Source organism: Amblyomma maculatum, unplaced genomic scaffold, assembly GCF_055883805.1.
Source record: "Amblyomma maculatum isolate TAMU_Amacu unplaced genomic scaffold, ASM5588380v1 scaffold_62, whole genome shotgun sequence".
Classification (NCBI taxonomy): Eukaryota; Metazoa; Arthropoda; class Arachnida; order Ixodida; family Ixodidae; genus Amblyomma; species Amblyomma maculatum.
In genome coordinates this window covers 257,288-282,710 of record NW_028146787.1, presented here as the reverse complement: position 1 = coordinate 282,710, position 25,423 = coordinate 257,288, and the positions used below count along the sequence as shown (strand labels likewise).

Here is a 25,423-nt window from a genome sequence, read left to right as displayed (position 1 = left end):
ACAATGGAGTCGCGCGATTAAGGTCAGCAGCAGCATTAAATGTTAATGCTTTCACATTTCACCACTGAAGCTAATTCAGTGCCCTCGAAAATGTTTAATCTTCTTTGCAATTATTTGTATTTAAATACAGGTTAACTTAATGTGATATTTGTATTTCACCTGCGCTTTAAAATAATTCACTAATGAAATTTTAATTGCTTGTTGCAAGTTTTACCGTTTTACGTCTGATGATGTAGCCATGTACCTTCCACAGCAAAACAAAGGGCTACGTGACTGACCCAAAGATATATCATGATTTTGCTGTAAAAGATTGCTCGCCCTAGATCCATGCTCTGCACACAATACGGGTTAGTGCGAGGAGAGATGTGTCAGTCCTGTCCATTGTATATTTTTCAAAATTATAGTTTCAACCTCTGAAATCGTGAACGTTTCTATTTTATATTGCAGAAGTTAAACATATAAAAATATAAATAAGTTTAGAATTTAAAGCTTAAAATTTGAAATGAATAATAAATCAAATTTGCATAAATTGAGAGGTCAACATTTTCTGAAAATTTTTATTCAAAATGTACTAATGCAAAATCACCAAAAAACAGCTGCTGCTGGTCACCTGAAACCTGGTTTAGTGAAAAGCGCTTAATTTGCAGGCACTTCTGAAGAATTTTTACTGCGCATTTGCAAGAAGTGAATGATGAAGTAACCGTGATCATAGTGCCGTGATGCACAAGATTCATAACAATGGTGGACAACAGCAGTAGGTCGTGGACAGCAGATTCACAGATTCAGTCGTGATATATGTATACTAAACGAAAAACAAGCAAACAAGACGACAAAGCACACATTTGAGTTCATTGCAGTCTGCATTATTTTCTTAAGCTTCCATACATTTTGCTTAGTTAAATATCACTAGCTTTCGTGAGATAAGCATCGAACAAATAACCCAACCACCGTATGTTGTCCTCTCGCCTCCGTCCTGTTGCTTCCGCGGTTTTACTTTACTATGTCCCATCAACTGGCCTACAGCCAAGCTCTTTTAAATTAAATTCGTATTCGGTCATTTGATGCAGTGTGAGAGCTGTTGACAAAGCGTCATCATCATCATCATCATCAGCCTGATTATACCCACTGCAGGGCGAAGGCCTCTCCCATATTTCTCCACTTAACCCGGTTCTGTGCTAGCTGCATCCACTTGACCCCTGCGAACTTCTTAATCTCATCCGCCCACCTAACTTTCTGCCTCCCCCTGCTACGCTTTCCTTCCCTTGGAATCCAGTTTGTTACCCTAAGCGACCATCAGTTATCCTCTCTTCGCACTACATGTCCTGCCCATGTCCATTTCTTCTTCTTAATTTCCACTAGAATGTCGGTAACTTGAGTTATTTCTCTGACCCACTCTGCACGCTTTCTATCTCGTAATGTTACCCCTACCATTTTTCGTTCCATAGCCCTCTGGGTTGTCCTCAACTTAAGTAGAACTCTCTTGGTTAGCCTCCACGTTTCAGCCCCATAGGTGAGTACAGGCAAGATGCAACTGTTGTATACTTTCCTCTTGAGCGATACCGGTAAGCTGCTAGTCATAATCTGCGAGTGCTTGCCAAATGCGCTCCATCCCAATCTTATTCTTCTTGATATTTCCTTTTCATGGTCCGGATCTGCGGTTACTATCTGTCCTAAGTAGACATATTCGCCTACTATTTCCAGTATTTCGCTACCTAATGTAAACTGCTGTCCCTTCCCGAGACTGTTGAACATTACCTTAGTCTTCTGCATATTGATTTTCAAGCCTACCTTTCTACTTTTTCTGTCTAGGTAATAACGGTTAATGCTTTCGACAACTTTCACCCAGTCCATTATGGCGGACGCTGGCAATTTATTATTATTCAAGCCCCTGGTAAAAGTCAATATCACTACCTTAGAAGAAAACAAAATTATTCACTCTGCCGACATCTGACCTGTACTTAGGCGTTCCTATAATATTCAGATGAATTCGCGTTCATCTGCGTTTCCTGTTATCTTGGAAAACACCTGGGCGATCTTTTTGCCATAATTTATTTGCCCCCCTTGCAGGTCATTGCAAAACAAAGCAACAACCCCAAAATTTGCTTGGAAAACGATGCGGAATCGGACCATAAGGCTACGAACTTCAAGAACAATATGTTGCGCGGTAAGTGAAATATGCCACAGTTTATTGTAACATACTGATGATGAATAATGTGGGCATGAGGGAATATTCACAGCACTGCTCAATCTTCGGCCTTCTCGGGTGGCGGTCCGCACGGCTGCAGCATTTTCTCCATGATGTTGAAGCGGACGCGGGCCTTGGTCTCGTTCTCAACGACCGCGAAGTAGTTGAGGACGTCGAAGTGGCCCAGGTACGAAGCGTAGCTGTCGCGGTGCTGATTCACCAGCCACTCGTATCGGGCCGTGTCCGCGTGGCCCGTGCCGATATACTTTGACTGCAGGTGCTCCAGCTGGCTGTGGATGTTGTACCGGTCGCCCATCTTTGCTTCTCGCGCTCCTGCTGCTGACCACGAGTTTGGCACAAGTTCTGAAGGCAGCCAACGGCACACAACACTAGCCTAGCGAAGGTCACGGCGGTATGAACAGGGCAGTATAAAACGCACGAATACGCCGCAATGAACGAAACGCAGATGACTCAGATCAATCAAACCACGAAAACTGCTACCGCCGCGCTGTTCACCGCTTTCACGCTTTCATCCGACTCAGTGCATGCGATGATAATGATGATGAAAATAATATAAAAGCATTTTTTATAACGCTGATCTAAATATTTGTACATGCACAATTTCATTGAGCAAACATTATTTCACTTGATAATTATGTTAATAATCCACAATAAAACTAAATCTTTGTAGTCGAGCATCAGCCATGGTAGAAGCATCAGCTGCATTACAGTGGAGAAGCTGCATCGCCGCATCGCCCACAGCATTCATAGCAACAGTTACTAAGAACGCTGCATGGCCGCCCTGGACGGTTCGTATGGCATACCATGTTCGCGCTCACCGAAATGCTCAAGATAGAATTGATTAACCGACCGCTGGAGTTCTGAGGAGTAACGTTAAGGCAAGGCACCGAAATCAGCCGGTCGACAAATGCGGCTATGGGTTGCTGCTGCGCAGTCGGCTGCCCGAATCACAGCGGTAAAGGAACGCGTACCTTCAAGCTGCCTGATGACCCTGCGCGGCGCAGGATCTGGTGGCTGCGCGTCAACCGCGCTCACTGGGTGCCCGGTCCAAGATCACTATAACCAGAACTGTGCGAGGTACGCCTACGCCACTGCCTAGTGTAGGGAGAGCCCGGAGACAGGCTAGTTAACACTTTCGTTTTCGGGAGATGCGAGGCAGCTTGTAGTGGAGGGCCATCCGTAGCGTAGGACTCGTCGCATCACGTACTAAGGGAAATGCTCGCAATATTTCGGCCCTACGACAACTGTAGTGATGTGCACTGAGCACCATAGTGCAGTTAAATAAGGTATTGAAATAAGCAGTGGTCTTTGATTGTCAACTGTGCGACGTAGTTTTTGTTCAAATGCAAAAAAAAAAAAAAAAAATGTTTCGTTTGTCGAATTCCGCAAACACGGTGGTTCCTTTGTGATGCTGGGATACACAGTGTTGGGCTGCGTTCACTCTGCTGTAGTTCTCCTGTGTTGGCAGTCACTCAGCAGGTGACAAACATGTCAGTGCACATGACTGCCCATCATTTTGCTTCGAAATCTTATTTTGAAGGTAACGAAAGGGTAAAGTGGTGGATTTATTGCAGGTTCTTTTTTTTTTTTTTTGTTCGACACTCACCCGTTTTATTAGTTATTTATGCACCTATCTCCCCCATGGATACTGTGGTTGGTTACATACTTTTCCTTCATCATCTTCCATTGATATGCATGCAACAGACAATTGACTAGTGCTAATTCTTACTGCAATAGGACCAAGGTTTGCTTGAGTTATGCAGAATAGTTTGGAATAAGGGAAGCCATTTTGATGCTTGGTATTGATGGGACAAAAGCAGCATCAGAAGCAAATTTAGTGAATTTTAAAGCTTTCATGAGGAGACATTGTTCTTTTCACAGCAATATTTACTCTGCTTCAGTGATCAAAGGTTCACGCTTGTGTTATTCTGTGTGAGTGGCCAGTGCTTTGTTATGCTGTGTTTCGCACTAGGGAGAGTGTTCAAATGGTTCTGCCTAAATCTCTTGCATTCCAGCCAGGGCAGTGAATGAAGAATTCATTACAGCAAGAGTTTATGGAGTTTTTGCGTGCCGTTTCTAACATGGCATATCTTGCTCCATTGTTACTAAGCAACTTAGTTCGGCGGTTAGGCGGGATGTATGCCACAGTGGAATGAAGGCCCAGCTTGTGTCTTGCAAACAGCAGGAGCAGGTGTCTATGTGTGAAGCTGGTTTGTGCTGTTTTGTGCATTGTGTAATGTGCTTGGAGCAAGGCAGTTGCTTACATCTGTTTTATGGTTTGTACCTCTCCCATTTGTCTGCAAAATCAATGTCCTCTTGACTGTTATTTACAACTCCCTCTCCCCCATCCTCACTGTGCTTGGGCAGATGTACAGGCAGATGCAACCAAGCAGCTTGATGCATTATATGCCAGTCGATTGCTATGCCATACAAGCCTGCCTTTTAATAAGTTAGCTGAGCACACTAGAGGTTTTTAACTCCTCTCAAGTGCAGAATTTGCATTTGTGGTAGTTTCTGATGGAATTGGACTCAATGCAGATGGAAAGATAACCGTGTCACAAATATAAAAATGATTCAGTCAGGTTTTGACACTGGAACTTTGCACATATTCTCGTTGTTGTTGCAGGCACACTTTGAGCCATCTCAGTTTGAGCAGCATAGAGCAAATGGGTGGAAAAAACTATGACGACCGCTGTTCCTACTCTGTTCCCTCACAATATGCCACTGAAGCAACCGACAAAACAGATGGGCTCTTTTCTGCTGGCGTTCTTCAAAAAAAACTAAATTGTTTAAATTTGACATGACACTTTAACACTAGAACTAAATATTGAAGCTCCATGTGATGTTGAATGTTGTAGACAAAATATTCCTACTCAAACTTTGAAGTTGTGCAAGTAAGCTTTGGTGTGGTGCTCTTTGAGCAAGTATGATGGTGTGGAAAATGCTCACCAAAAAAACAGTTGGCTCTGCTCTTTTACATTCAGGAGCCGAGCACAAGGCGACGGTAGAAAAAGCGGCCACCATTCTTGCCTCACAATGAGGTACCTAAAGAGAAACGCGGCAAGGCGAGTGCCGCTTCGCCCATGTTGCTCAAGCAACTTGGCCCAGTTTCTTGTAATCTTGTAAAAGCATCTCTAACCAGCTTGGAGTCTGTTTTAAGAGAGGCATTGTCATTTTTATTTGTGCGTTTTTAATTGTGCCCAGATAACTTTCGTTGTTTAGGTAAACATAAGCTGAACAGTTGGTGGTATCGGAGAATTCTGCCGTTAAAGCTTTTCTCATAGAGAGTGCTGTATAACCTAATGAGAACTTTGTTCTGATACCAGCACACAACCATTTCACTTGTTCTGCTATCCTTAAATGCGATGCAACTGCATGACTCTGCAGCGTTACACTGAAATGCCACTTGTTGCATCCACAGAAACAAGCTGCCATGATCACAGCATTTTCGGATATTCTTTGCAAACAAAAAGACTAAGTTTCAAAAAATCAAACTTTATTCTTGGCCTGCCCACGGGCAGTTGGAAATTCCTTTATTACAAATGCTGCAATGTCACATGTCAGTCGTGACCACCAGTGAGCACTACTTGGCAGTTAGCGTTGATAGGTACGCATCGTATGCGGCCTTCTTGTAGCGCAGTGCAGCTTCCAGGGGGTCTGGGCTGGCCAAGATTCCGCGGCCCACAATGATGATGTCGGCACCACGCTCAGTCACTGCCATTGCAGGGTCACAGTACTGCTGGCCCAGGTTGTCTCCGGCGACATCTAGCCGCACACCTGCACACCAGCAACAATAATGCGTGGCCTTTTTGCAACAGCTATTAAAAGCAGGCTTCCTAGTACTGCAGCAAGGTTGGTGTAATGCGGAGAGGAAATGAGGAGCAAAGGAGAGTGGAGCCACGCTACGAATTCGTAGCATCATTATTTGTACGCAGCAGTGCACCACTGAGCAGAGACTGTGCAACTATGCTACGTGGAAAATTGCGCATTCACCACTGCAGCCAAGCATTCATTGAGTGTCACGTTACACATGCCTTGTGACCAGAAGGTTTTAGTGTGCAGCTCTCAGAAACCTATTCATTGGTTGAGTGGCATTAGCCTCAGTGGGTGGCTGGCACAGCAAACAAGGAGCATAGTGCAGAGGGAGGTGAAGGAGGAGCGTATGGAAAAAGTGAGAGGTGAGGATACGGTGAGAGTGGCGGACTCTGGCAGCAGCTACTTCCGCAAAGGTAGCAAGCCACTCCGACCAAGCAGAGGCACGCCACTGAAACCGAGGGCCAAGCGCTGTCACCATTCAGTAGAGCATGTTCCATATGCCTATACAGTCGAACCCGGATATATCGAACTCGAAGGGGATCGCGAAATAGTTCGATATATCGATAATTCAATATACAGAAATCGGCTTGTGACGGTACTTACGATGCGAAAAAACGATACCGTATTTATCGCGCAATCAACCCACTCGCATAATGAACCCACCCTTTACTTTTGCACCCGAGAATTTGAAAAAAAAAAAAAAAAATGCGTTAAGGCCAGCTCGCTCACATGCAAGCGACTGAGCGATCTCAGCGACCAGTGGCAGCGACAGAGTGAAAATTTTCAAACTTGTTGCAATATCGCCGCTCGAGCCACCGCGGCAGCTCAAAACAAGGTTTCTGTGTCGCCGCGGCGGCAGAAATCACGAGCGTTTTCGTTTGCATGTCGATGGCGCGCGTCAGTCCGTTTCGGTTGTCTCATCCACAGCTCATTGGCAGCGTGCCAAGATGCTGCGCAGCGATAACGTCAGGGCGCGTTTATCTTTTGATAGCTCCTGTGGTGGCGGGGAGCAAACTTGGCAGAGTGCCCGTGATGGCTTGATTGCGCAAGCCTGGTTCGATTTATCACGCCGCGCTTGGGGCGGGCGTCATGATCGCAGCAGCTGACCGCGTGCTTTTGCTGATTCATACATGCAAGGATAACCGATAAAAAAAAAAAAAAATAGAATAAGCATCCCCGCAAAAAAAAAAAAAAAAAAAACACCCTGCCGCTTCTTAACGTCCGCAGCCGCCATATCTTACGCTACAACGCGCGTACAGCACAACGATAAGAAAGGATCTCTCTCGCAAAGAAAAAAAGAAAGAAAAAGAAAAGAATTGCCGCTTCTTAAAATCCGCAGGCGCCAAAGGTATAGGTCCGCCGCGGCGCCGCACGCAGAGGATTCGCAACACACGCTGGAGAAAGCGTCCGACGTCTGTCTGAAAACGGGCTGAACTGGCTTGGCGCATGCGTTGCGCGTGCTGAAGGAGAGAGATAGCTCAGCAAAAGAATGGGCACACCCACGCACATGGCTTGCAAATGTCATGTGTTGGCGCGCGGGAAACGACAACTGCAGATGCGTGCGCCTTTGGCGAATGGGCGCGGCGCTGCCCAGACCAGCCGTCGCCGAACTGTCCCCTCTCATTCCTTCCACACGTGGCTTGAAAACGTCACGCGGCAAACGGCCAAGGGTAATGCGATCGTCTTTGGGGAAGGCACACTTCCAGTGAGTGGTGCGGAGTTCGATATATCGAACGACCGGTGAAATTGAGTTCGATATATGACGCGGCTTTCCTATACTTTTACATGGGATTTTCAAGGGGATATTTCGTGAGTTCGATATAACCAAAATTCGATATATCCGGGTTCGATATAACCGAGTTCGACTGTAGTTGAAATACCTCAAGAGCTACACTCAAATTTCAAATTAGCGAGTATCGCAATCTTCCGCCAATTATTTAGGCAGGCTCACAGAGTACAGAAGATGTCATGCTAGATGACTCCCATAGACATTGTGATGTTGGGCACACGAAGGCTGGCACAAGAAACTGGGTTGGTATGCCATGGTAAAATTACTTAAGGCACTGGAACCTGATGGCTACTGAATAAAGGCAGCATAGCACAGAGAAGAAAGTGACAGTGCGATATTTCCTCCTCCTCTTTCTCTTCCAGTATTGTTATCAGGCCATGCTGACATGATGCATATCTGTCCGTTATGCCGTCTAAAAAAATGCATCAGTTGTGCAGTCTATTCGCACTGGATCATGGGGAGTATGCATTACGTCTGCTCTCACAATTTTTCCTTTTCATGAATTGTGTATCAACAGGGTCACTTCTGAGCAGCTGGACATAATACCTACAAAAAATCTTGTGCTTTCACGGCGAATCACAACAAGATTACTTGAAAAGAAAGCCAACAGTCATTAAAACCGAGCAAGGCATAGGAGAAGGTCTTCTCTTTAAACCTCTAGTGTTGATCAATGAGAAAGTAATATAGCGTAATCATTTTTCGCCAGAAAAACAAACTGACTCAACAGTGAACAAAAAAAAAAGTCTCCAATGGGATCCAAATTCACACCCTCTCTATGTCGTGTATGGCGCCCTAATAACTGAGCTAGGGCGATGGCTGTCCAATCTTTTACTCTTGAGCATATCTCTTGCTCGTAACCCAGCCTTGGGGGAGTTCACACACACCGCCTTTGTCCATAGCGATGGACACTGAATTTATTGCATTAGTATCATGAGTTTTGCGTGCAACATGATCTAACAGTGTGGGCCAGCAGCTGTCAGAGAACTCCTTATGCTACCTATGGCATTAAGACTGTCACAATCAAAGCCATCTTCAAGCTACACAGCAGATAGGGAAATGAAGGGCAAAGATAGCCTGTCATTACGGTACAGCTATATAACCTGCCACACTGTACTGTGGAAAGATGTAAAGAGTGATAGCTGCAAATTTTAGAACGCAGTTCATATACACCATTCAGCGGTCGAGCTGCGTCGCCACTGGTGTAATCGAGTGAGAGAGTCGCGAGCCAAAGAGAATTTCTCAGAAGAGATAGAAGAGCCATGGGCATTCCAATACTCGCCGATTGGACACACGAGGCGGCTCGCCTCACTAAGACCGGCACTCTCTCTCTTTCGTTTTGTTAAAAAAAGAAGGAAAGAGCTATGGTCAAATTTCACGTTACAGAATGTCGTACTCAACCTTTGAATTTTTTGTGTACATTTATGGGCACAGCAAACTGGAAAAATATATTGATACTGAGAAACTGAATTTCTGTTTGGGTCTGAGAAGGATATGGTTAAAGTCAACAAAACTCTGTTTACACATCAGCAGCTTCACTTTGTTATGTTTCACAAATGCAGCAAGTAGACAAGCTTGAATGACTGATGCTGGTTCTGCTTGCCCCAGGATTTGAGGAATGCTCATACGCTGCCTCTTACTCCTTCCCAGCTGGCCACACAAAGCAAGACACAGGTGAGAACAGGATATCAGGTCTGGCAGAAAATAGCAGCTGATGTCTTTGTTAGGATACCAAGCCAAGAATCTGCAATCCACCGAGCTCTGGCTGTCTCATAACAGCAGCTAGCAAGTTTGCTCTCCACAGGAAGTGGTGTCGGGGTGGTGTGAGCATCACGCACTAACCTGGAGGCAAGGTCCACACTGTGAAGGATTGTATTAAACGCAGCAGCTTTAGCCCAGTACAAGCGGGACAACTAATTGCACTGACTCCTCACCTGGCGTCATGTGAATGTGCCCTGGGTTGTGGGAGATCCGTGATTGGCAGACAAAGCCCAGCACATAGTCCGGGAAGTCCTCGGCCATCTTGACCGTGGCTGCACAAACAAATTGAGGCATGCACACGCTTTCAACTGACTTTGCACTTTTCTGTCACAGCAGCAAAGGCGAGCTTCCTATACATTACACTTTTTCACACGCACTTAATTTGACAAATGAATTGCAAACCTTCAATTACTACACCATGTGGCAAATGCTGATAATGTCAGAAAATGATTTCACATGTCAGTGCACCCCCATATAAGGCACGTTGTTTGACTCTGCTAGAGTGAGGGTTTGCACGTTTCTAACATTGCTGAAAGGAGACTGCTGAAAAGGACACCGAGGAGAGCTCTATCCATTACGGTTATCAGTAAATAAAATTGATCCTTGATTGAATTACTGGTTGGTAATGATTATTTTCATTCACATGCCGTGCATCGCATTATGCTGTAAACAACAACAGATACCACTATTCTGGGTTTAAACAAACTTTTCTTTGAGATATTAGACACCAATCCCCCCCCCCCAAAGGTGTTGCCATTTTCCTCACTTCTTTGTGTCAAACAAATGCGGTTAACCTACACAGTGGTGCAGCTAACAACAGGCTTCTTGTTGAAGCTTTTGTTGCAGAAAATAATTGCCTTTCATCGTTGCAGCAAAATTATGGCTTTTGGAGTCAGCTAGTTAAAAGTTTCACTGTATACATAGTAAAAAAGAGCGCTCAGTAGTCACGGAAAACTCTGGCAGGATTGTATCAGTGAGGTTCTGCTGTGTTGTTGAGGTGTTGCTAAGCGCCTATATACAGTGACTTTCATGCAAGCCATGCCCAGCCGCTGTGCAGCAATGTTGGGAAGTGGTTCACTCACCATCGGTGTAGCTCTTGCTCGTGAGTGCATTGGCCGAGCTCATCTCGGCAATCAGCACACATGCCTGTTCTGGTCGGCTGGCCTGCACACACAACAGCCACGACATGAGTGCTCGGCAACTGTGGCGCAGTCTGTATTTGCAAAGCGTGCTGCGCAACGTGGTCTTCAGTGTTAACGCTCAGGTTGGGTAATCTGAAATCAACCAATCAATCAATCATGGATATTTTATTCACCACAAAGAAGTGAAAGGAGGCTGAGAGAAAAGCCGTGTCTGCGGCTGGGGAAGTCCTCGGCCCCCTTAAGGCGTGTACAGCAGCAGGGTGAAACGAAAGTGGGCACACAACAGTTACAGGTGTTAAAAAAGATGAATGAAGGAGGAAAAAAAAAAAAATAATAAATAAAAAAAATAAAAAAAAATAAATAAAAAAAGGTAACATAATGCACATCAGAAAATGGACTCAGAGAGCCCATTGCCAAGCAGTGCGCTAAGATCAGGTGGTGATAATGATAACCAACGCAGGAGAGGACTTTCCAGCACCCAGGTCGCCTGGCCTTGGTTGCAGACGTCATGGAGACCACAATTGGACCAAGAGATGGCAACATACGCTTATCTTCACTTTCATTTCTGACCCCTGATCTCTGTCCAGTTGAGCTATGGAAACAGCGAAATTTTGGGTGCAAATTGAATTCTAATATTAAAGGCGATGTGAATCGAAAAGAACAGTTTTGGAATAATACAATGTTAAATTACCAGTGAAATTGTTCGTGAGCCATGGCCAGACAAAAAAAGCAAATTTATTGGAGTGCGCAACTAACAAATTTATTTTAAGACACCCCGTTTTTTCAGAGCAAAGCAAATAAGAACAATCCATATGTCTAACGAGGATCCACAAAGGTAGTCACAGACAGGAGCCATTACGGCTGTCATGGCATAATATTAAAGGTAGAGTATAAGTGTGCACAATATACATATAGTATATATATTTTTTTGTCCACTGTAGCTTAAGATGCACAGTTTTAAGGTTATGGTGAAAACAGAACGGTCAAAGCAATCACCATGAAACAACTGCAGCAGCACACATGAGCTGGAACTTTACCCCCTTACACTATCCTCCACAAGCTGGGTTTTAATCCAAGCGTATCCATATGGTAATCTAAAATTGAAGGATGCCTACCAGTCGGGCCAACTCACAGCCAGTTGTCTACTGCATCGTGGCTGGAGATGCAGTAAGCACACCGCGGCCACTAACGGTTGCTCTGTATGGCCATGAGCACATTACTGCTTGTTTTTTTTTGCTGCATGCTCGCAGTCACTTCTTAAGAAAAGAGCAAGCCCAGTTGTATGACTAGCTGAAGATACTGCCGTTTAGAAATATCGCAGTGTTTTTCTGACAATCGAGATACAAACTAGAAATTTGCAACTTCTGAATATCGAAGAGGTTTGCAAATTAAACTCACTATTTGAACTGTTTGCAAATAGTTCAAAAAGCACAAATGCAGTGCAGATTGAATCAAATTGCAACTACTATTATTTCAAACATTTGCACACCCCTCATTTTTAGCTATTGACAACAGCTTGAGAAAAAAAAAAGGCAATTTGATACTGCAGCAATACATGTCAAATTTCCCCCATTCAGACACTGACCTGAGTACCAATGCACAATTTGACCACTGCTCTTTCCATCATAGACAGCAGAGTGCCCATTTGTCTGCCCCTGTATGACGACTGCCTAGGTCTGCAGTAGCCGGCTCAGCTTTGTGGTCACGAGATACGAAACATTCTTCATATTAATAGCTAGAAATGCAGTGTAGCACATTGCCAATGCAATGTTTCTGCTACCCAACAACACTGAATGCTACAATGCTACATCACCTCATGGCATCCTTACTGACCTGCTTCAATGCAGTCAGGATGCCCGGTCCTGGCAGCGAGTGCACGGTCACCATGTCGGTCCACTGGCGCATTAAGAAAAGTCCACCCGTGTACTGTGCTTGCGCCGTTTGCCCAATGTCTGCAAACTTCCTGCGCCACAACAAAGCACACGAAGCTTCAGGAAAGGGAAACACACAGAAGGAAAGCCCGGCCATAATCCTTTCTATCCTGAGCCGGATGCAGCCCAAGCATATGAAAGATCACAGAGCTTCTGTCTCCTCCATAAGAAACGAAGGCAGCTGTGACTACAAAAAAAAAAAAGGCATGTTTCATGGTCCTATGAACCCAAGCCTGTCTGGAAAATTGTTCTGTTGATTAACAGCCGAATCCAACTTTTTTCTTTTGTCTGTGATGTACAGCACCAATGCCATTTACACGAAAAAGTCCCATTTATAGCTACTGAGGTGAGAAAGAGTAATGAAACCTTCCTGTGCTCTGCTTTCAACATGCGTGCTCTACTTTTTAGGTGGTGTAAGCAGAGGCACCTTAGTTCATATTTTGAAACTAGTTTTGCAACCTGAGCCCCTGTAAAAAGAGAAGCCCTACTTTGAAAGTTTCTCCATGCCACTTTTCGTGCCACTAAGTGGCACGGAGGTGGTTGGCACAGCACAACCACCTTGTCATGACGGTGCACCATCAAGACGAGGCCATGGACCGGACTGTTAAAGCCACATTATTGCACAGGACACCTTCCCGCATTTGCATTTCTTTGCCACTGTGTGAACAAATGATACACAACAAGTAGTCACTTGCTAGAAATCTGTTTCCCAGAGAAAAACATGTGGCGCTTCAGTGATGTGACAGCACTAGCAGCTCTCAGAGTTGCTCTGGTGTGGCCTGGAGGCACAATTTGTTAGCCCCGCCCACTTCCTCACTTTCTTACACCAGTCGGTAGGCTGAATGCAGCTGCCGCCTACTCCACACCATTCAGTCCTACTATTCCCCACGGTAACAGCATGCTATAACACGATTGCAAACTGTTGACTCACACATACCTGTCCTCTAAGATCAGGAAGTCATGCTTGTTAGCAAGCTCCCGTAGCCGCGTCATGTCGTCCTGGCTGAAGTCTGTCAGTATGTCAACGTGTGTCTTGAAAACGCAGATGTGAGGGCCCAGCTGGTCAGCCAGCTATGCAGTTCAAGAAACAAAAAGAATGCACACTCAGACGTGATGCAATAATGTCGTACACTAGAGACTCATTAATGAAAACTTGAGGAAGTTATCAGAAGCACACCTTAATATATGATCCAAGACTAAATGTGATCTGCTTTACAGATATCTGACCGTTCCTCTATGTAAAGTAGCTGAAAGCATGGTGACCATTTGGGCTAGAAAGAAGCGCTGTCCCGTGTGCTTCTTTTCTTGTGTTTTGGTGTCTTTCGCTGGTTCAATATGTTAGCTGAAAGCGTTAGCACAATATCAGGTAGCGTGAAAGACACTGACATGTGTGCCCAATCCGCAGACTCCGGCCAGTCGTACATTTGAAAAACGTTATCAATAATAGAGTAAAATCATGTAAATCAGGACCTCAAGGGGGACTGGTAAAAGAGTGAATTATCCAAAGATCAAATCTTCGTACGTACACACACACACAAAAAATTCCAACTGTTTCGCACTGCAGCAATCTAATTTATGAAAAAAATTGGCATGCCAGTCAGCTTTGTGAGTGGAAGCGTACAGCATGCCCACTGTCGGGATTTCCAAAGCAGCACTGCTCCATTAGCAGTAGCAGTGGGCCCTCTTCACAAGCAGTGGCATCCATATAACAGCAGAATCTTATTGGTATGATTCCGCTTGATACGTCTCTTCTTCATCACAGCTGACGCTTAATAGCAGCATAGCATTTTGGCACGGCTAACAACATGGTAGTATGGATTATAATGTTGCAAAAATGTATGAAAAAAATTGCGTGGTTTTGAATTTCACTCCGAGGCAGCAAAAAAGTTTTAGCGGGAGGTGATGATAATAGTATGCGCAGTAACAGTAAAGCTTGTGACCAATGGTTCAATAGATACTGCATTTACTCACCTAGTGAACCCACCGAGCCCAAGTTTATCGTGAATTTACTGTTTTTTAGATTTTTGTAGTGTATCCCTCAGTTTTGCGTCGTCATTGTTACAGTCCACAACAGCACTGACCTTGGCAGCACCTCAGATGCTGCGTGCTGATAACATAACATCTCGTCGTGTTTACGCGTTGAGGAGATCTCCTGCGGAGATGACACTCTCAAGAAAGGTGGCAGAGTGCCAAGTCTCAGATGCTCTTTGCGACTTGTGCGGAGGATGCTACGCTAAGCAATGGAAATGAAACTCGATTTTACAAATTTCAGAGAAGCTTTCTTCTGAAGATTGAGAAACAAAGAGTCCGGAGCAAAGTGACACATTGCTTTAAAGTGCTGTAATAAAAGTAAGTTCTGTGCCAAGTATGTTTCATTCATGATATTTAGAGCCTGTTTGAATAATAGTACTTTTAGGTAATCCACTTGAATTTTCAATGCCCACGAGAATCGTGTCAACAAGATTGCACTGGCTACACCACAAAGCAAGCATCTGACGAGCATGCATATGAGAATTGAAAACTGTTTTTTGAGGAGAAGAAGGGTGCAGGAACAGCCTTTGAGGTTGAGGTGTTGTGGACACCTCAATATCACCATGAAAAGAGAAATGAAGGAAGTGAAAGAAGAAGAAGAAAAAGGAGGGTGACACAGTGGATCACCCAGTGTGATTCCAATCACCTTTTATGTGCACTGACACTGCAACAGTCCAGAGGCATCTTTTTCTACGCATTCAAGGTGTACAGGACAATGAAGACGGAAAAGAGAGGAATGCACATTTACGCTGAAATAGCGAAATGTCTCTTAAAGAAAAATGATAAACAGCAACGAGCCAACCAGTGTCCTGAACAGTATGCAAATGTACTTGGTCAGCTGGTTTGCAGCCAACAGCCACTCTTACAGAGGGCTGACAGTGCGGCTTAGAAAATGAAACAATGCGGTGACAGGCAACGCCCCAAACAGAATAATTTGCCTCATCTGGCACCTAACCGCTTTCCACAAGATAAGCACTTGAAAGTTAGAAAGAAAACGAGGGCATAAGCTATGTATAATGAGAAATGCAGCAGCCATGCACCTGCACAATGTATCTAAAGTTTTAAAACCACATAAAAAGTCAGGACAACAAAAAAGTACACGGAGGCTAACAGGCTATCTTGCGCCTTCTACACAGAAGAAACCAAAGGTCCTCGTATCAAATTCATAGGATACAAGCCTTCTCTACAATTACCAACCATGATGGCTGCTAGAAGTGGCAAGAGAGGCTTAAACGTACACATGCACACTTCTTAACTGGAGCAATGAGCTGAGGCAACTTTTCGATTATTAAGATTTGATACCATGCAGATCTGTCTCATCCACTAGGCTTCCTCTCAACAAGAGTCCACCATAGCTTCATCGTGTAGCCCAGTATTCCAGGCTGCACAGAGCAAATAGATGCCCTGTCCCAGTGGTGACCCAAGTTGCAAGAGTGTGTTTAGTGGGGACATACAATATTTGTTTTTGACTAAAATGAATTGTGTGGAGGTTTTTTGATTGAGCTGATGTTTGGCTGGCAACAAAAGGTGCATTCTTTCAGGAAAGATAGAAAAAGAAAAACAGATTTCAAACTGAAACATTTTTATCTTCTCGTCCTTCTACGCAAAAGCTCGCAAAGTCTATGTTGAAAAGGACTCCACGACGACCAGTTGGAAATAAATGGTGACATGGCCTAGACGCAGAAAAATAACGCAGTGACGTCATTGTGAATTTCTTGTGAAAATGCGCAACGTTGTACTTTTTCCACCAATTCTGTCTTACGAAAGCTCTGTCAGCGAAAGTAGCCTGGTTCTGATTGGAAAGCTGTAATCTATCAATAATGACTGGCCAACTTCATTTCACCTTCAAAGTTTTTATATTTTTTCTGGCATCTAAGCAAACCACCCTGGACCTGCATTCCACTCAAGCGTGTCAATAATGACTGGCCAACTTCATTTCACCTTCAAAGTTTTTATATTTTTTCTGGCATCTAAGCAAACCACCCTGGACCTGCATTCCACTCAAGCGTGCAGGCTTTTATCACTGTACCTGCAGCATCTTTTCAGTACACGTGACGTCCACAGCCACGGCAAGGTTGGTCTGCTTCTGGTCCATCAGCCCCAGAAGACGCTTGGCCAGCAGGCACTGGGCCACCTGGCTACGGTAGGCGTACGTCTCCTGTTCAGACGAGAGAGAGCACGAGTGTGAGATGCCACTCGGTGGCCTGAGCCTGCCTACCACAGGCATCCTTTGCATCGCATCCGATGACTTCACAATAAAGTAGTTCAGCGCAGATAACTGGTGGTGCTGAAATACCATTGCTTGCACGCACACTAGCACTGCCATTGACAATTTTGCCATAGACAAGAAATGTGCCCCTGAAAGGTGGTGCTCCCACTGCCATCAGTGTGTCGGACACAACCATAAAGTGACCTTTTGTATTGTAATGATTTTGCAAGAAAGAAAATTCAATAACTTAATTTTCTCCTTACTAAGCACAGGAAACTATCCAAACATTACACGTGCAAATTCCCACACAGTATATAATCTACGAAGACAAGCTGCCCTGTAGACATATTGAAATGACGTAGGAAGCACTAGATGTGGGTAGCACACGATCAATGATGACACTAATAAATTGGTAGCCCAACGATATGGGGCTGAATTGCAGCCGTGCTTTGATGCTGACCAGCCTGCAGCATGGCAATGTCAACTGCGACATATAGCAGCACACAGAGGAGAAAGAAAGTGTGATGCGGCCAGCTGACTCGAGCAACAATAATGAGCGACAGCTATGACAATGGGCACATTGACAAGGCTTGGTCAGACCATGTCTGCTAGGAGGCCGACCCCTGCGAAGAGGTTGGTGGCAGGCATCGGGTGTAACAGCCAGTGGTGCCCTGGACTGGGGGCGCCAACCGCTCGTCAGCCTCGGTTGAAGAGGCGAAGAAAAAGATCCCTGAGCAGCTAATAATAAAGTTCACTCACTCATTAGGAACAGGGGTGAAGCTTTCTCTACATTGAACAAAGTGGTACACGCCTGCTTTACAAGCCTTTTACGCTATGAAAGGTATGCGCTAAACGAGGCATTCACAATAACCCACTAGGTTATAAGTGGCCACCCAGTGCAGATTTAATGAACACTGAGTTGGAGACCTCATACAGCAAAACACAGCTTGATTAAGCATGTCTTAACAACGTTTCTCTGTACTCTATTTTGCAGGCACATTTGAGTTAGTACTGACACACTATTCAAGACTATATATAACCTAATTTTTCATGTTGCAAAGGCGTTTAACTTAAACTCAATTTTCTGTAGCCACAACTGCCTTCAGCCCTGTCTTACCAACCTTGGTGATAGAAGGCAGCAGGAGGGAGGGCACCAGGGGCGCCTTGACTGTCTCCACAAAAGAAGTCACTTCGGTGGCCACGTTCGCCGTTAGCCGGTTCTTTGCCACCAGCTTTTCCATGATGTCAGTGATGCGGAAGATGCTGCATCATCATTCACAGTTACTTTCAGGGGTTGTGAACAGGGCACTGCCTATGTGGCCAGACCAGTTCAAGACACAAAAACAATTCATCAAAGCTTTCACGCCTCCTTGATAACCGCAGACGTTTGATCTTGTCCACTCAGCAAGGTCTAATACAAGCAGCAAAGATTCGCTGCGCTGCTTTTGTCAGATTATGTCGCCTTTCCTTGACGCTGCATTTCAATGTAGACCAAATGCAAGAACACCGAGGTCTCGGCACACATAAAAGAACTTGAGGCTGGTTGTTGGAATCTAACCAGAGCCCTTTACGATGGCACATTTGCTAGCTCATATTTATGCTTCAGCATGAAAAAACCCAGCAATCAATAATAATAATTTATATACTTCTATGCAGCACGTATACCTCCTGTGCAATGCACATTGCAATTCAAGACAAACAGAATTTATTACCTACTAAAAAATAAAACGGCTGGCAACACTTTTAACACACTGAGGGAAGGAGCCTTACAAGGGCACTAAATGGGAAAAGAAGCAAGATGGTGCATTAGACTGCACTAGACTGGTAGCGAAGTTGTTCAAGGATGCTGCTACCATTTCTTTCCGTACTACAAAGGTCATCCCATTGCTGAAGAATGAAACTGCAAAAACTCCACAACCTCTTCCTGCATTTAAAACTGCATGCAAAGGAGGAAAGTTCAGGCTACTGCGACGATGTAGTACATCCTATGTCCTTGGTGAATAGAACAAGGCGAGCGAAAACAAAACTGCTTGAGCTACTCATCAGATGAGTTCTATCAACAGATGGCATCATCGCATAAGTTGCAGGACAAGAGCAACAACTTGCACACAAACTAAACAGTGGCCGACTAGCTGGTGCAGCACCACATCCAACCACATAGAACTTTTGTGTCGCATTTCGACTAGCTATGTCAGCATTTGACAGCCCACCACCCCCTTCCTTCCTCTGAGCTTAGCCTATTACTGTTTTTAGCGCACTACAAGCTGCACATCGTGTATATCTATCCTCCCTCCATATTGGCCGCCATCTATTCAAAACACGCCAGCCCTACTGTTCGGCAAGTGTGCGAATGAGCTGGAGAGTCTCTGCTAGACTTGGACTTCTGAAGTTACTGGATATGATGGCTTGGTGCAGTCTCAGTAGGCAGCAAGTCAGGCTAGTAGCAGTTAGTTTGCTGCAGTGCTTCTGTACCATTTAAACATGCATCCTCCATCAATACAGTGTTGTATGAGAATTCTGTGAACAAAAACCATGACCGGAAAATAATGCATGTAGCCAAGCACAGTTTACATAATTTTCTTTGTACACTAGCTACTGCATGTTTCTGGCCTTGAGGTAGCAACATTCTGCCTCACTGAAACTTTGGTCAGCAAAAATTACATACATCTGCTATCATGAAGTGTGAATACATTGAAGTGCTGATAAAGTGTTAAAAAAAATGTTAAAAATGTCATTAGATGTGTTTTTTGCCCTACTACAAGGCTAACATGCACAAACAAGCCGAATTGACCGACATACACCTCTCATTTTTGAAAAATGAACACCCACAGCTCCTCCCACACAGAGGCTTGGGCTGCAGCCTGCAGCAACTGGTCACAAGCACGGTGACGGCGGAACTCAGGTAACAGACATGGCTATATTTAAGCCAGTGTAACGGCCATTCTTTTGAAGAACACAGAAAGCATGCACTATGCTGTATTGCAGTCATGGCCATCCTATCAATAAACTTTGTAGTCATGGACAGTTTTTGATGCTTGTAACCTCCTGAGCACCTTGCAGACAAAGGTGCTGCGATCGTGGAGTATGTACTACAGTCAACGACCAAAAGTTCAGACACCTGATTTTTCGGACTTTTTTGCGGCACTGCAACCTGCTCCATACAACTAATGTGTACGAGCTCCTAAAATTTCGGAACCATCGAAGCTGATTGCTCGATTTTTCGGACTCCATTCGCATTCACCGCGGCACTGCTGCCAATAGCTAAGCCTCTATATAACATGTATTGTACAACGTCATTAAACCAGGCTTCAAGGGAGTCAAACATGCGATTATATAAAGCAAATCTTAAGCTAGAAATACAGGGCCCTTCATGCAGTATGATGCAGTAACTGCACATATGGCCCCGCTGTGTTTTGGGAATGCTTCACTGCACGGCACGTGGCTATGTGGTGAAGCATACTCACAATGTGGCAGTTCAGCGAACTCGCAGAGGCAGGTTTGCCAGCGATGTGCTGATGGCAGGTACAGCAATCGAATGTCGGTTGCCGCCCGCTGTCTCTGTAAGCCTTGTGCAAGGAGACCGTCAAGCATCAAAGCGAGCTACTGACTTCGTGCGAGCACTGAACTCTCGCTACACGCAGGCACTTTTGCGTTTCACTTCCAATGAAATGCGGCCACAGCAGCTGGGATTCCATCCTGTAGCACTGCGCAACGGCAGTGGACACTGCCACTTTTTCAGTCAGATCACAGCTAGTGCAGTCTACTTCTGCAATGTACCAAATGTGCAACTGAAGTGACGAGTACGTGCTAGCAGGTGCTGGTTTCACCGGTGACCAACTCTAATCGGCCGTGCATGCTACAAGCTTCAATGAATAATGTTTCACTACCCCTTAAGGACACAAAGCAAGAGAATGAGCACTCTTGACCGCTTTACCTGTGCAGGTTGATGTTCCACTTGAGCAGGTTCTCTCGACCCCCTTGTTCACGGTCGAGGAACACCACTGCATCTGTCACCACCAGCTCGGCTGTGGAGAGTGCCTACAAGAGACCCCCAACCATGAGTATTTGACATTACGCTCGCATGCACGCCCCAAAATGTTCTTTCAATGAAATTGAATAATGAACCAGCCAATAGGTCCAGAGAAGCTGCTAAACAGATATTTCCCCTTTACAAATATTCTTTAATTTCTTTTTTCACAAGGCAAGGGCCATATTTATACTGTACAACAGTAGTTGTACTGCCTTTGGAAAAGCTAACCAGGTTACCCTTACCAGTTGTTGCTGTAGTATATTAGTTTTGGTTCTCTTTCCATGCGTATGATGATTACTGTACTGTGCGTATGTATTTCAGATTTGAATGCAACTGTCTCGTGACTGACTGTTATATGTAGAGGTGTTTCTTAGAATAAACGGTTGTTCTCCATCTTCAATTACGAGCCTCGGCTATGTTTCTTCAGGGTGCGTAACAAGCCCCATGCTGCAGTTGCCTTACCAGGAGACTTATTAAATAAGCATTCAGAGAAGACAGCCACGATGAAGGCTGCTGACCACTGCAGTCAGTGTCTGTCGACACGCCGTTTTTCACACGGTTATGACAACCTCGTGACTTTTGGCAAGTACTGTAGTGCAAAAAAATTTCTATTTTCACCTACAACACTTCACAATTCGTGACGAAGCTCAAGTCCAATGCTGTCCAAATAAAGATCGGACCACAGACAAACATTTTGATATCAGTATCTTCGTCACTTTCACTCTCAGTTAATTCATTTGCTTTTTTTTTTTAACAACACAAAACAGGCAATTTTAGAGCAGTGTGTGTATAAAAATTTTTTTCACCCTAAATTTAAACATTTTTTTTCATTGCAGCACCTCAGAGTATAGCAAGTACAATTCCAAATTGTGAGAAATTTGCACAAAAACTGACAATCTTATTAAAAAACGGTGGCGGTTTAAGCATAGCTTGAACCTAGCCATCCGAGTGAAAGCAAGGTTGTACACAGTTTGACAAGGGGGACATTGAAGCTACGTTTCAAGAGTAGATGCGATAGCTCCTTTATAACGCCATTCTTTTATTCCATTATTTTTTTTTTACATCAGTTTAAGCTGGTTTTCTTGCAAAGCAAGGCACTGTGTCTTCAAGCAAGGTCCCTCGAACCCAGCGAAGCAAAATCTGAAGTTGCGCCCTGAGTAGTAAAGCTTACGCTCTAATGCATTTACCATAAAATACCGATCAAGCGCCCCCACCCATGCCAGCACCCCCTTAAACTTCACTGCTAATTACACATTTCCGCACCGTACCGAAAAAGCAACAGCACTGCACGGCACCTCCCGCTCACGCACTTCACACGGGTAGCGCTGCCAGCCCCATCCAGTCCAAGAATTCAATCCGATCTCAACTCTCAAAGAGATCACAAACAAAAATGGCACCTGCACGGCGCCGGTTAGTCCAGATATGTGCATGCCCAAAGGCTGACTGCTGGCATCGGATGACCACCGTGAGCAAGACGTACGATGCAAGCGACCAGAGAAGCAGATGGTAGCAGTGCAGTTAGAACACAGCGTGGCGGCTTGCTAATGTCTCTGCGCACTTCTAAGTCCAATCGGCCTGATCAGAGATGAAAAAAATTGAATCCATGTGCACTGCACTAAAATTTTTTTCTGGTATTAAAAATTTGTCGCCACTATCTTCAGTTTCGGTGCCGTTTCCAAAAAGCTCCCCCCCCCCCCCCCCCCTATTTTCCTGGTGATTTCGGCGCACGAGACGGAGGGCCCTTGCTCGGTATTTTGTGGTAGTCAGAAACTGAAACACAAAGGAAACTAGAACATACATCTGGCCAGTTACTACATCAGAAACAAGTATTCAAAATAAAATAAAAATTCATGCTTAAGTTCTGTCAGCAAAAAAAAAAATTAACTGCTTGCACACATGCCTTGGAGTACTATGCAGTGCAGTGCCAAATTTGATCCAGGGCTGCTTTGAGCGAACTTAGTCCACTACACGACTTTTAAATAGCTCAAAATACGCTTGGTACCTTCAAAAGGACCCTGAAAGTGGAGGATGTCCTTAGCTAATGGAAGACAAAAGTTACATGTGGGTGCCATGTTGATATACTTGGCTGGGTAGATCAATCATCTCTGTCTGAATTAAAACGAGACAAATGGGTGTCATGCTTTCCCACAAAGCTGGAGCTTGCACCTAGAAAGTCGAGCACCGACACCATGAAATCACGAGAACACAGGTTTTCTACAACTGCTCCATGCTGACAATTTCGTACAGAGTTTAAAAATATTTCCTCTGAAAGCTGATGAAAAAAACCCATCAACTCTGCAATTGAAGTACAGTCCTTTTGCTATATACTGAGATATGTTCCTTGTCTAGAAGTGGACCGGATTTCTCAGATTGGAGCACTCTGCACAATCCTTCAAGGGTGGAAGAACGGGCTAGTTGGTAAATCATCTTGGAAAGCAAACTCGTTCCCTTCCTGTGTCTTTGTTTTGAAGTGCGCTAGTTTGCTTTCCAAGACAATCCTTCAAACTGATCAATTAAAATAGGTGTGGTATACAAAGAGTTAAAGGCATGAGTTAATTCATTTAACAGCATGTGTTCGCACAATAAACTACGCAGTTGCTTTTCCATGCTTTTTGCACCTGTTTCAGGCAATTTTGAATTTTTTGCTAGTAGCCTCCTCAAATTTAATCTCTATGTCAACACTGAGAATCACCAACATGTACTTTAATATTAATTAACAAGAGCTGCTGTGATTATGCCCAAGACTCTGGCTTTTTCCAACAAGCTGCTCGTAAGTATGTCTTAACGAGAAGACTGAATGTACCTGAGCAATCTCAATAATACTGGAACCACTGCTGACAATGTCTTCAATGATGATGCACTTCTGACCAGGCTGGAAGTTTCCCTCGATGGGACGCTTGGTGCCGTATGCTTTGGTCTCTTTGCGAACCATCACCATTGGTCGTTCTGTCGACATTGACACACACTGCACAAAAGAGGAGGGGCAAGGGGAGACAAAAAACACAAGAGTCTGCTAGTTCACCTTTAGGTGGCTGTGGCCTATACTTACTATTTATAACGCAAAGAAATCACGAAAAATAGAATAAAAACGCTTCCATACCTTTCTTGTCCCTACAACTCATACCCCAACATAGCCTCTGCACTAGACCTCGAAGAAAACATTTGTGTCAAGTCACACATTTTTTTTTTTTTATTTTCGAGATAAATTCTGTGAATCAGCTAAGAAAAATAGTACTAGTAGATTAGTGGCTACCATGTAAAGGTAGTATGTTTCATTTTAACTTTTTTTAAGTGCAGCTCTTGGCAATCTTGCTTGTATTAACACAGTGAACAATGTATCAGGCCAGCTAAGCATATCCAGATAAAGGCAAGTACCGTTCTATTCTGCTGACATTTCAACACTGTGATACATGCTATGGAGTCTTAAATGTCTTTTCATAACACTCCTACATTACTGTAATCTCATACGGGGTACATCAACATCCATTAACCCTTTTACATCCTTTTACATGTTAAATGGCCTTTTTCGTTTCAGACTACGTGTCAGTAAATTTTCAAGTTTGCAGGATGCCTCTATAGCACATCATGTGCTACTGTTTCGTGGTTTACTGCAATCATTATTCGTGATTACTCCATCCTTCTTCCTGAGCCTGTAGCAACATATGTTTGCCTCTCCACATCATTCTAACTGCTGCTACTGTGCCATTGTTAACAGAAGCTAGTCAAGACTGCCCAAGCGTTTTCCTCATTATTATCTATTTTGTACTTTTATGCAGGTCCATTTAATAAATCTGTATATCTTATTCCTCGCAACATTCCCATCTGAAGCCAGTCAGCTACGAGGGCAAATAAACAATGAAGTTTTTTGTCAATTTCTTATTAATGGGCTGAGTTTATTTTAAGAGCGAGCGCGCCATGAGCACTCCAAAAAGAAACTCACCGTGGCGATCGGAAGCGCCGTGTATGGAACCCCGCACAGAAGATCACCCTGTATATTGTCTTCTTTGATCTTGGCGACAACAGCATCAGCGATGTCATGCTGAAATGTATGAATTATTATTCAGTTCGCATTTCAGCCACGGCTTCAGCCACGTACCGAACAAGTTAGCTCGAAACGCACTTACGAGGAGTTTAGGGTGGCTCACGGAGACTCGAAGGTCTACGTAAAACGGCGAAGTGATGCCACTCTTCAGGGTGAACGAGCCGAACTTTATTGCCCCAGCATCCACTAGGTCACATGCCAAGCTGTCTGCCATGATCGAAGAGAACCAACACGTGAGCGGGCCAAAGGATGCTTCTCGACGCTAGCACGGCTCAGTCTGGGCGTCGGCCGAGAAGCGGAATAGGTAGAACAAAGATTCCGGGCGATGAGCTGAGTCTAATTGCGTCTGTCTGGATATCCGCTGGGATACGAACCAAGTACGAACCTCAGATAGCCCGCGCACAAGGCCGCAGAACCGCCGGTGCTGCCGGCGAATACGCGCGTTCACGTGGTGGACGTGCGGCGGACG

The 25,423-nt window shown here is 44.5% G+C and overlaps 2 protein-coding genes across 2 annotated transcripts; both read right to left on the bottom strand.

Moving 5' to 3' along the window:
* Window positions 1-1,711: 1,711 nt before the first annotated feature.
* Window positions 1,712-2,731, bottom strand: LOC146170726 (splicing factor 3B subunit 5). Its single transcript, XM_084586819.1, has one exon. It carries the CDS (start codon window positions 2,499-2,501, stop codon window positions 2,244-2,246), a length of 258 nt encoding a protein of 85 aa, XP_084442945.1. The 5' UTR covers window positions 2,502-2,731; the 3' UTR covers window positions 1,712-2,243.
* A 2,971-nt stretch (window positions 2,732-5,702) lies between these two features.
* On the bottom strand, window positions 5,703-25,416 carry LOC146170725 (uridine 5'-monophosphate synthase-like). The gene is made up of 11 exons (XM_084586821.1): window positions 25,037-25,416; window positions 24,853-24,951; window positions 23,716-23,877; window positions 20,817-20,920; window positions 18,004-18,145; window positions 16,703-16,831; window positions 13,580-13,713; window positions 12,545-12,674; window positions 10,652-10,733; window positions 9,743-9,841; window positions 5,703-5,983 (listed from the first exon to the last, which is right to left on the bottom strand). Exons 1-11 carry the CDS (start codon window positions 25,166-25,168, stop codon window positions 5,790-5,792), a joined length of 1,407 nt encoding a protein of 468 aa, XP_084442947.1. The 5' UTR covers window positions 25,169-25,416; the 3' UTR covers window positions 5,703-5,789.
* Window positions 25,417-25,423: the final 7 nt, after the last annotated feature.

Excerpts from the sequence above, each read along its gene's own strand:
- LOC146170726 (XM_084586819.1), bottom strand. The coding sequence starts at position 2,501 with ATGGGCGACCGGTACAACATCCACAGCCAGCTGGAGCACCTGCAGTCA.
- LOC146170725 (XM_084586821.1), bottom strand. The coding sequence starts at position 25,168 with ATGGCAGACAGCTTGGCATGTGACCTAGTGGATGCTGGGGCAATAAAG. Across the intron at positions 16,832-18,003 it reads TGCTGCCTTCTATCACCAAG|GAGACGTACGCCTACCGTAG; the intron begins GTTGGTAAGACA and ends TCGTCTGAACAG. Across the intron at positions 5,984-9,742 it reads GCACATTCACATGACGCCAG|GTGTGCGGCTAGATGTCGCC; the intron begins GTGAGGAGTCAG and ends GCTGGTGTGCAG.